The sequence below is a fragment of the Hyperolius riggenbachi genome, chromosome 7 (assembly GCF_040937935.1).
Source record: "Hyperolius riggenbachi isolate aHypRig1 chromosome 7, aHypRig1.pri, whole genome shotgun sequence".
In the NCBI taxonomy this organism is placed as follows: domain Eukaryota; kingdom Metazoa; phylum Chordata; class Amphibia; order Anura; family Hyperoliidae; genus Hyperolius; species Hyperolius riggenbachi.
This window is the reverse complement of record NC_090652.1, coordinates 297,769,292-297,781,440: the sequence shown is the minus strand read 5'-3', so window position 1 is coordinate 297,781,440 and position 12,149 is coordinate 297,769,292. Positions and strand designations below refer to the sequence as shown.

The 12,149-nt window shown below is 46.1% G+C and overlaps 1 protein-coding gene across 6 annotated transcripts in view; it reads left to right on the top strand.

The window, feature by feature from the left end:
* The window catches only part of SPEG (striated muscle enriched protein kinase), a 369,258-nt gene that overhangs the window by 291,571 nt on the left and 65,538 nt on the right, over positions 1-12,149 (top strand). For all 6 annotated transcript variants that reach the window (XM_068246025.1, XM_068246024.1, XM_068246023.1 and 3 more), the window contains 8 exons: positions 864-976; positions 1,588-1,756; positions 2,193-2,286; positions 3,000-3,200; positions 3,979-4,039; positions 6,614-6,691; positions 11,270-11,442; positions 11,535-11,561. In XM_068246025.1, coding sequence (XP_068102126.1) covers positions 864-976; positions 1,588-1,756; positions 2,193-2,286; positions 3,000-3,200; positions 3,979-4,039; positions 6,614-6,691; positions 11,270-11,442; positions 11,535-11,561 — 916 coding nt within the window. The remainder of the gene's footprint in view (positions 1-863; positions 977-1,587; positions 1,757-2,192; positions 2,287-2,999; positions 3,201-3,978; positions 4,040-6,613; positions 6,692-11,269; positions 11,443-11,534; positions 11,562-12,149) is intronic.

Sequence of the window (12,149 nt, the reverse complement as noted above, 5' to 3'; positions counted from 1 at the left end):
TTGCGCACTCCCGCCGCTGTCCGCGCTCTCGCTCGTAAACACGCCGCCCGCCGCTAGTAAACACGCCGCCGCCCGCTCACCCAGAGATCAACGAACGGGAAAATCCATTCCCGTTCGTTGATCTAAGCCCCGCAATGATCCGCTGCCGCTCGGCTGAGCAGCGCGATCATTGTGAAAAAATAACAAAGTCCCAGCCTCTTTCTACTTCCTGCAAGCGTCCGGAAGGACGCTTGCAGGTCGCATGAAACAAATTGGTAATGTTGCCATCTTGTGGCCAAATAGTAAAACTACACCCTAACCATTTTTTACACACAAATAAACTTGTTTTACACAAAAAATTAACTCCTTACCTCCCACACTCCCCAATTTTATTTTTTTTTGTAATTAGGGATGGACGCAAAACTGAAAAAAATGCACCTTTATTTCCAACTAAAATATTGGCGGCAAACATTGTGATAGGGACATAATTTAAACGGTTTTATAACCGGGATAAATAGGCATATACATTTAATGGGTTTTAATTACAGTAGCATGCATTATTTAAAAACTATAAAGGCCGAAAACTGAAAAATAATAAATTTTTCCCCACATTTTTTCCTATTTTCCCATTAAAACACATTTAGAATAAAATTATTCTTGGCATAATGTCCCACCTAAAGAAAGCCTAATTGGTGGCGAAAAAAACAAGATATAGTTCATTTCATTGCGATAAGTAATGATAAAATTATAGACGAATGAATGGAAGGAGCGCTGAAAGGTGAAAATTGCTCTGGTGGTCAGGGGGTAAAACCCCTCAGTTGGGAAGTGGTTAAATGACATATACTTTTTGTCTGCTTTTTTTTACAATTGTGTTAATGTTACAGAGACGCCTCGTTTTGATTCGATCATGGAAGACATAGAGATTGGGACTGGGGAAACGGCCCGCTTTGTGGTGGTGGTGGAAGGCAAGCCGGTCCCAGACATCATGTGGTATAAGGTGTGTTCTACGATTCCACTATTGTTCAAAAACTTGTCTTGAAGAAGCTAAGAACAACCTAGACAGAGAAATGAAATAGATTCGGATTTCGTAGATCTGTAACTCTGTTTAGTCTGTCTTGTAATTCACGTGACTCTAGTTAGCTCAGAAAGTCAGCAAGGAAGCTTCCTGCTATGATCTATTATGTTTCAGGAGAACATAGACAATGCTCCTCAATTCATTTTGCTATACTTTCTGACCAGTTAGGTGTAGCTGCAAATCATGGGAGCCCGTAGCAAAACTTTGATGGGGTCCACCAATGTTCACACCTTTTCCCTTGCCTCCCCTTGGTGACCCTCCCAGCTTGGGGCAACCATCTCACAAGGGCCATAAAAAAGTGCGGTCATCATAATCTTCACACAAGAAAATGTACCCACAAAAACACCCGATCTGAAGTATGGACCCCTTTATCGGATGCAGGGAAGGTTAGTAGTTGGGCCCCCTGCAGTTGAAGTGGCTGCTCCCCTGTAGTTAGGCATCTGAATTTGGCAGATTCTCCAGTGATATCGTCCTTGGATGAGTCTCAGTAGCTCAGATGTCGAGTTATTCAGCTGTGTATTATTTGCTTTCAGGATGGGCAGCTCTTGGCGGAAAGTGGGCACTTCAACTTTGTGTACGATGATACGGAGTGTTCCCTGGTCATCCTGAATGCCTCCCCTGAGGACTCCGGGGTCTACACCTGCACAGCTCGCAACATTGCCGGAGAGCTGTCATGCAAGGCCGAACTCCAAGTTTGCACAGGTAGGCATTTCTCTCTGAACAGTAAATAACGGGAGGCATAGAGGAGGCAGGAAATTGTTGTTCCAGCTCTATCCTCCAGTGTACCTATTGAGCTGAATAGTCCTTCAGAACTTGTCGTGTCTGCAAGTAGATGCAGGGTTGAGCACATCCCTACTGTGCATGCATGTACTGGACTAGCCCATGCGCAGTAGGGGTGCGTTCATCCTTGGAACTACTCATCGTTCCAAAAAGTATTTTGACCACGTGGGTTGAATAGCCAGAGGACAATGCTGGAACGAAGGGCCGTACAGAGGAACTCATGGAAGCTTTCTGAAGAGATACGTAATCGAGTTGAAGGAGGAAAGGAAGTAGATACTGAATGAATATGTGACGTTAGTCACCTTGACCGTTTCCCTTTTTTTCACTTTAAATAAAGCGTTAATGATGTATTTTACAGAGAAACCCGGAGCAAGGTCAGCATTGGACAAATCTGATGGACTAAAATCTCGTAGGATTACCGATTACTACACCATACACAAGGAGATTGGAAGGCAAGTCTGGATATGTACCGTGAGTCTATGTAGCAACATATTTAAAGAACAACTTTATTGTCCTAAAACAAAAGGGTAGATACTTACCTAAGAGGAGGGAAGGCTCTGGATCTCTGAGAGCCATCTTGCTCCTCTTTGTGCCCCTCGTTCCACCGCCAAGCCCCCATTCAAATCTCCCGCCGGCTGCGTCTTTGGGTCTCTGCAGAAGTACTCGGGTCCTTGAGTGCTTCTGAAAGAGAGCGGCTCTGTACTGTACTTAGAGACCCGAGTACTTCCATGGCCTTCGGAGGAGACCCAAAGATTTCTTCAACATTAAAGTTGGAGGCTGGAACGGGGCCCGTTGGGTGAGTATCTCAACATTTTGTAGTGTAATCCTTGGCTGATGCTACTGCTTGTTCTCTCCTCCCCACCCTATACTTGCACTCTAGAGAGTTCTCCGGGCATTCGCCTGGATGGCCTGCATCTAGAAACGGCCCTGTATAAGCCCTAAATGTAAGAATTTCCAAAATACAGCATTACTTCTGTACATATAACTGTTTGCCTAAAATACAGCTTTTTCCTATGGAAATGTAAAAAAAAATTGTGATTACGTGATACCTTTCTGTCTCTGAACTGCTTACACCTTGCCTGGGGCTGGCCTTCCACGTTATATTTTATATGATTAAATTACATATAGTAAAAGAGATCATTAATTCCTATTATGTGTGTTCCAGAGGTGCGTTCTCCTACGTTCGGCACGTGGTGGACAAGAGCAGCGGGCTGGATATGGCGGCAAAGTTCATTTCCTTACGGGGGTCATCCAGGGAGAGAGCAAGGCAAGAGATGGATATCCTGTCCCAGCTCAGTCACGAGAGGATCGTTCTCTTCCAGGAGGCGTTTGAGAAGCGGACTGCGCTGATAATCGTCATGGAGCTGTATCCGCCCTGGCTTGTGTCACACGTTACACCCCCATGAAGGGTTCATCACTTTTTTGGCACTGATTATTATTTAGTATTTATATAGCACCGACATCTTCCGCAGCGCTCTACAGAGTATATTGTCTTGTCATTGACTGTCCCTGAGAGGGGCTCACAATCTAATCCTACCATAGTCATATGTCTATGTATGTATGAATCGTGTAGTGTATGTATTGTAGTCTAGTGTAGGAGGTAGCCAGTTAACTTATCTGTAAGTTTTTGGGGTGTGGGAGGAAACCGGAGTGCCTGGAGGAAACCCACATAGACACTGGGACAACATACAAACTCCTTGCAAATAGTGCCCTGACTGGGATTTGAACTGGGGACCCAGCGCTACAAGGCGAGTGTGCTAACCACTATATCACATGCTGGCCCTGATGCAATATTATTTTCTGCCAAGTTTTCTAGCAGGAGATGTTTTCTCATCTTGACCCTGATTCAGTTGACTTTTCTCTGAGTTTTTTCACAGGAGAAACTTTAATAGCTTGATTTACAAAATTTAGCAGAGATGAAGTTCTGAGTTCAGGTCCGCTTTAAGGACTTTGGTCCTGTTGTTTACATGACCATTTGTTTTACTATCTGTAAACCAACTACTAACCTGCTCTGCTGCCGCTAAATGTCTCTTTAGTGTGCATTGTAGAATTGTAGTGGACATCTAACCCAAACCTTCATTGTTATTTGTGTTAGTTTTGTTTTTACAAAATTTGAACAAAAAGTAGTCCTTAACCGGCTGCAGATGTTCCAAGGAGGAGTTGCTAGACAGGATGGTCAGAAAGCCAACTGTGTGTGAATCGGAGGTGAGTATAGCAGGCATGACAGCAATCTACATGGATGAAGTACATACGAAGTCCAGCAGTCAGTGGCAGGCATGTAAGATGTCTGTAAGATAGTTCGCTAAGGCAGCTTTCACACTTAAGCATGCGAATTTCTGTGCTTTTCATACGTCTGTTTTTTTGCCATTCTTTGGTTTGTCCTTTGATTTTTTTTTTCCCTCTGCAAATTTGTGCTTTTATGCACATTTTGAATGCGATTTTTCAGGTTGTTTTTTTTAGTGGATACAGTGAAGGTAGTTTCCATGGAAATGTATCCACTTTCAAATAAAAATGCGAAATCAAACATCACACATGGGTAAAAGTATCACTGTAGTGCGATTTATAAAAATGCAGATAAACCACAAAAATGCATGGGAAATAAAAAAAAACAACAAAAAAAAAAACCAGCAGGACAAATGCGATGCCATTGAAATACATTAGATGTGCAACAAAAGCAAAATCGCAATTCTGCACGGTTGAACACAAATTCTAGTAAGTGTGAATGCCGCCTTATAGTGCAAATTGTAAGGAGGATGTGCAAAGAGCAGTTACCATAATTGACTCTTTTCTAAAATTGAACAGTACGTGACAGTTGTTCCAGTTGGCTGTTGCACATTGAGCATGCTGATTGCTATGTGCTTAGCTTGATTATAATCATTATCATTATTTTCTTCTTTTTTTTTATTTAGTGATGATGACAGTAGCTATAATAACTCCTGCGGTGCCCAAGGAGCGGTGGAGGGATGGGGGCAGCAGATGAGGAGTGGTGGGAGGATCCAGAGCAGAGATAGCAGAGAGGAGAAGCAGATAAAAAGTGGTGGGAGGAGCCAGTGCAGAAATAGCAGAGAGGAGCAGCAGATGAGGAGTGGTGGGAGGAGCCAGTGCAGAGAGGAGCAGCAGATGAGGAGTGGTGAGAGGAGCCAGTTCAGAGATCTGCAGAGAGGAGCAGCAGATAAGGAAGTGATGGGAAGACCCAGTGTAAAGATAGATGTGCAAAAAGGAGCAGCAAGTGAGAGTGGTGGCAGGAGCCAGTGTAGAGATTTGCAGAGAGGAGCAGCAGATGAGGCATGATGGGAGGAGCCAGTGTAGAGATTTGCAGAAAGGAGCAGTGTCAGGAACCGGCCCCGCGGCACGCCTGCCGATACGGTTCCCGACTGCGGGATTGACCAGATCGAGAGGGGGAACAGCCTTATTCAAGCTATCACAAGGCTGTCACCCCTCAACACACTTCTCACTGCCACCACTAGCTGCTGCTAGACACTTCAACAATTCCCACTCTGCTGTCGAGTGGCCTGCATGCCGTCCGCGCTTTCGTATTTCGGTCAGCTTTGCGCTTTAGGCCAAATACGGTAACGCCACACACACAATACAATCTTACAGTAGCAAGGTCCAATCAGGCACTGAACTTGTAACGCAAATTACACTGCAGTCTCTTTCTAGGCTATGAGCTGTTAGTACATCAGAAGTCAGGCTTATTAAATAAATATTTAATATTCCAAAAAGGGGAACAGTGCAGACAAGAATATATACAAAAGGATTTACAAAAACAAAGTAAAAATTACAAAGATACACAAGACAGTTTGCATAAAAATAAAACGGGAATAAACGTTACCAGTATGAGGTCTAACTTGGTCGTGGGAGGGCACAAATTTCCGATTCGATCGGCATCATCTCTAGCTATGCGCTACAAGTGAAGATGATTTTAGGCAGCTGGCCCTGCCTTTTATACTGGGAGATATGCCTTGAGGCTGCAAGCCCGTTTGGAAGGGGAGGAACTAGTTTTAGTTAACTTTCCAGACATTTCCCATCTCTCCATAGATCTAATTTTTACAGGTAAAATTGTATTTTAACACACACATCAAAAGGCTTCTGAGTCCAGGCTTCCTGGCTGGCCCAGAGTTCTTTAACATTCCAGCAGGCTGTTGTATGTAAATTCCTGGCTCCCATCCTGGTTTGATCTGCATCAAAGCACACTGCAGCCAGTCCAGGTGTGAATTCTGGACAATGGCTGGCTAGTAGTCTAATTACCCGTTTCCTTGTTATAGGCACTCTAGACTTCCTTACTACAAGTTACAGGTGACAAAAGCAAAATACACATATGAGACAGTAGTTTATAGCAGACCAAAGGTAAGGACATGGCTGGCTACTGGACTAATTAGCCATTTCCTCACCCTTGGCTAGCAAACCAATTTAGCATTTCCTGCTCCTACTATTCACAAAAGTTCACCTTTAGATGCAAATGTACTATTTCCAGGCGATAGCCCCACACATGTGAGGTAGACGAACAAGATGGAGGCAACCTTAGATACTAATCAAAAACGGTACCCATGTTCTGCATTTTACCGTACATATCATCATCACCACATATATCATCACAAGCAGCAGATGAGGCGTGATGGGAGGAGCCAGTGTAGAGACTTGCAGAGAGGAGCAGCAGATGAGGAGTGGTGGGAGGAGCCAGTGTAGAGATTTGCAGAGAGGAGCAGCAGATGAGGAGTAATGAGAAAGTCATTACCTTTATATGTTCCCATGCACTTATCATGGCGCAATTTCTTTCAGATCCGATCCTTTGTGCGGCAGATCTTGGAAGGATTAGATTATTTGCATCATAAGAAAATTCTACATCTGGACATCAAGGTGAGATGTGTCTCTGCTTCTGCTGAGTGTGTGAGATGTGCGTCCATCACACACTGTCTAAAGCTTCCAAACTTAAACTTCTTTCCAAACTAAACTTCTTGTAAATTATCTCATGAAACATATTTTTTTACTGTAATTACAAGGAAAAATAATTCATGAGATAAAAGGGATAAGGGGAGATAATGTGCAAGACAAACAGATAAGGAGAGATAGTAGTTGCTCTATTCTTTGAAGCCACGCCTCCCAGCTGTCTAATAATATTGTCAGGCTCTAGTACAGGCATGGGCAAACTTGGCCCTCCAGCTGTTAAGGAACTACAAGTCCCACTGTCACGATTGTGGAACTTTCTCCGTGATCAGCGCACAACGCGTGCGCTGACACGGCGGAAATCCTCCACAAGCGTATATTTGCAGGCACCCAGCAAAAGGTGCTACGCTCCTGTAGAGGGAAATTCCTGTCGGCAGATGGCGCTGGGGAGTGCAGAGGAACCAATCCTCTGTACCTTCACAAGTGCCAGACAGGAATTGTACGAAGCGCAGAACGCAATCGCAAGAGAGGCGATTGCGAATGAGATTGAGCAAAGGGATAGGTTGTATGTGTGTGCGCCAATCCAGTCGCCACCCCGCGACCACGCACACACAACAGCAGATACGAAATAGGAACGCGATCGCGAGAGGTGCGATCGCCAGACGTGACAAGGCAGAACAGAATAGAATACGAGGGTAGCAAAGGCACAGCAAATACAATAAGGAGATACGGAAAATAACAACCGCTAGCTAACCGCGAACACCACACTCATTTGCAACAGTGCACGCGGTTATGCGCGATCTCCACGTGATAAGCACAATAGAGACAAGCACGCCTAACTAACCATAAACAGACAAACATGAAACAGAGGACGCGAGCACTTGCTTAACGGTTACCTCACCGAGCCTGCAGCAAGCGTAGCGGACAAGACAGACACACGAAAAACAGGAACTAGGCAGAAAGGATCCACCGCTCTTCCGCCAGAGCAAGGGTGATCCAAGCAGGAACACAGATCAGAAAGATCCACAGCCGCTAACGCTAGCGGCTAGTGCGATCTAAACAAGACAGATCAGATGAGGTAGCTGGTAGCAACCGCTGCTCCAGCTTACACTCCAGGAACTAGATCAGAAGGATCCACAGCCGCTACCGCTAGAGGCCAGTGCGATCCAAACAAGACAGAGCAATTCGCTATCAACCGCCGCTGGTGACAGCGCAATCGCGACAGACAAGACAGAACAGAAGGATCCCCAGCGCTCGCAAAAAGTAGCTAGCGCGATCCCAGGAGACAGAACAGAAGGATCCCCAGCGCTAGCAAAAAGTAGCTAGCGCGATCCCAGAAGACAGAACAGAAGAGATAGCTGGTAGCAACCGCTGCACCAGCTATACTCCAAGAACAGAGATCAGAACCATTTCCTGTCAACCACCATAGGGACAGGACAATGGCAAACAGCAGGCAAGACAAGACAGAACAGGCAATACAGATAATACAACCTGACTGGGCTAGAAGGGGAGCCTAAAGCAACCCCCAGGAATTAACTATACTAGATAGCAATGGCTGACACTCCAGCAGTGTCCATCAGGAACAGAGCATGGAAGGGAAATGTCCAGCAAAGCATTCTGGGAAACATAAAGCTCTTATAGTGCCAGTCATCAAAGAAGGCAGGTAGGGGATTTGCATAACGAATGTATGCAAATTCCCCAGCAAGAGAACAGACCAGAAACTTGCAATGGAAAGACAGGTCTCTGTTCCAGAGACCTGCAGCCCACAGACTAGAGGAATGGACAAACAGCTGTCTGCCTGTGCAGCCAGCTGCAGGGGCGTAGCTAGGGGGGGTCGGGGTAGGACACGTGCCCCCGGGCGCTAGGTCCCCAAGGGCGCCCAGCTGAGCTGCAGGGGTTTTTTTTTTGGGAGGGGAGCAGCGCAGAGAAGAGGGAGAGCTGTGAGCAGCGGTGGAGAAGGGGGGCCATCTCCCCCCCCCCCCCTTCCCTCACCTTAGTGCTCTCCCTCCCTCACTCTCCCCTCCACAACTAATGTCCGGGTGGCTGGGGCAGCGGGCGGGACTTACCTCCATCTCGCTCCAGCGCCGGAAGTTCGGGTCCTGCAGCCGCTGCTCTGGTCTGGACCAGACCAGAGTAGCGGCAAATGCATCCCGCGCTGCGACGAGACGCAGGTAAGTTCCGAACGCCGCTGCCAGCTGGGGAACCACTGCTGTCGGATTGAGTGTATTTTGGGGAACTGCTGCCAGGTGAGAGGTGTCTACCATATTAAGGGGGCATTCTGCCTATTTATGTGAAATGCTGTCTATTTATGTACCCCATGACTGCTGAATTTGTCTTGTTGGGGGCCTCATGGTTACTGAATTTGTCTTGTTGGGGGCCTCATGATTTGTTGGGGGCCTCAAGATCGCTGAATTTGTCTTGTTGGGGGCCTCATGATTTGTTGGGGGCCTCAAGATCGCTGAATTTGTCTTGTTGGGGGCCTCATGATTGCTGAATTTGTCTTGTTGGGGGCCTCATGATTGCTAAATTTGTCTTGTTGGGGGGGCCTCATGATTGCTGAGTTGGTCATGTTGGGGGCCTCATGATTGCTGAATTTGTCTTGATGGGGGGGGGGGGGGGGCTCATAATTGCTGAATTTGTCTTGGAACATGCTGGAAGGTACATACTAAGGGAGGGTGGGTGAGCGTGAACCTGCTAACTTCCTGTACATTTAGCTCCACCAATAACCACACCCACATTTTATGTGGTCACGCCCCTTTTTGGCGCTGCGTGCGCCGCAGCCTTCACCTTAGGGGCGCATTAATAGTATTTGTCCCCGGGCGCTGAAAGCCCTAGCTACGCCTCTGGCCAGCTGAGCGGATCATCACACCCACAATGCATTGCAGGAGTCTGACAGCCACAGTCATGACTCATAAAGGCAAATGCATTGTGGGACTTGTAGTTCCGTAACAGCTGGAGGGCCGAATGTGCCCATGACTGCTCTAGTAGGTAGTTAGTGATTTCAGATTAACCACATCACACCCCTATAACCTCTCACATACCCAGGTCCATACTGTCCAGTCACATGACACAAATCACCCCGGTATTACTCCTCACATGCCTCGGTCCATACAGTGCAGTCACATGACACACAACACACCCCTATTACTCCTCACATGCCTCGGTCCATACAGTGCAGTCACATGACACACAACACACCCCTATTACTCCTCACATGCCTCGGTCCATACTGCATAGTCACATGACACAAATCACCCCACTATTACTCCTCACATGCCCAGGTTCATACTGCGCAGTCACATGACTCACATCACGCCTCTAATACTTCTCACATTTCCTGGTCCAGTGACCCATATGCAATTAACTTTTTCTCCTGAGTTTTCTCCTAGGAGATTATTTTTCATCTGCTATTTAGAATAACTTTTCAGCTTTTTGTAATTGAAAAAGTACCAAGAAGTAGGTGGAAAAGTACCATCCAAACTATTTGAAGTATTTGAAGTATTTTCTTGCTTCCCTGAACATCCTGCTGTTGGTGCGGCTTGTTTAGTTTATAGGGAATTAGGGCATTAAAAATAAAAAGTATTTGACTTTGAGGAATGCCAAATGCATAATTATGAAATGCGTAAAAGTTTATCTCCACTTTACTGGGATGACACATCTGCCTGTCTCCACAAACCAAGAGGTGACTAAACAAAAGCCCCAGCATGATGTCATAGCTGGAAATTTCGAGGGTTCTAGTGAATATTAGGAATGGCATGGGGGGAGGGTAATGGGGAAAAAGGGGACCATATTTTAGTTGGGGAGTAGGAGGGAGGGTAAGACACAAACTCATGCATGGAGACGATTTTAGAATACACAGAATATTACTGGCTAGTAGCCAGGCCCGTTTTTAGACATAGGCAAACCAGACGGATGCCTAGGGTGACATAGGAAATCCCTATTATTATAATTTTATATTTATAATTTTAACAGCTAATTGGGCACTAACAATCAGAATAACAAAGGAGGCCTTAGTAGCATATCCATTATATGGCTGGTAATAATGTGCTAATTAAACTGTGAGGGCTCGTTTCCACTGTTGCGGTGCGGAATCGCCTGGATTCCACCGCGATTCCGCATGGCTAAGAAGCAGGCGAATTTAACCATGTCACTGCCTGTGTAAATTGCCATAACATTACATGCGAAATCGTGGGGAAAACCGCATGACAAAGCCGCATGCGATTTCCCTATTAAAAACATTGCGGGCGATTTGCCCGCATTCCAGCCGCACGCGAAATCTGACGGCTCTGCCGTGCAGATTTCCCCCGCACACCAAAACGCACCCACACGACGCACAAGTGGAAACAATCCCATCCACTTGTATTGCCTATGCGAATCCGCATGCAGTGCCTGCATGCGGATTTGCTATAGTGGAAACGAGCCCTAATTGTGTTAGGTTGGTCTGTACTGATTTTTGCAAATCTTCTGGATTTCCAGGACAATATTCTGACCTGTAAAGACCCAGGCTGTACATAAACAGTATAATGCTTTATATTTGTGTTTTCTATCCAGCCAGAAAATATCCTCATGGCAGACATGACCAGCGATCAGATCCGGATCTGTGATTTCGGGAACGCGCAGGAGATGACGGAGGGAGAACCGCAGTACTGCAAGTACGGGACCCCTGAATTTGTGGCCCCTGAGATTGTGAACCAGATGCCGATCTCTGCCGTCACTGATATATGGTATGAGCCGGGGAGGTCTGAGGAAAATGGAACAATAAGATCGCTGCATCCTCCTGATGTGTATTTACCTGTTCACTCTCTCTGTGTTTCAGGCCTGTCGGAGTTCTGGCCTATTTATGGTAAGTGGCTTCTTGTCTTCTCTGTGAAACTGGGTGACAAAACTTCATCATGCCTCAATGTGGGGATCACCTGATGCCGCATAAGTGTGTTTTCTGGTTGCTTCAGACTCAATGTTAAAAATAGGCCTGGCTAATATAGTACTATACCCCACTCTATATACACACCATGAACTCGGCATAAAATGTTAAAATACATTCAGGGGTGTAACTAGACTTAACAGGGCCTCCCTGGAAAAATGGTAGCATAAGCCCCCTTGGTCCCTGAACCCCATGCAGGTCACGTGATCAGGAGACAGCGAATGGCAGCAGAGAGTGTTCTACCGCAGTACAAAGAGTGTTCTACCGCAGTAGTTAAGCAGCATGTAGAAGCAGGAAAAAAATTACACATGTTCCTGCACACGGTATTTGTAAACAAACAGGGATGTTTTCTTTTCCTAATTGGCTGCACTAGCGGTTGGGGAGACGGAGGAGGAGGGGCCCCCAAGAGCCTCTGGGCCCCCCTGCAATGGCAGGGGTCGCAGGGGTGATTGCTACACCCATGAATACATTGATTGAAAGCATACTAACCCTAAAGGTTACAATTAATGG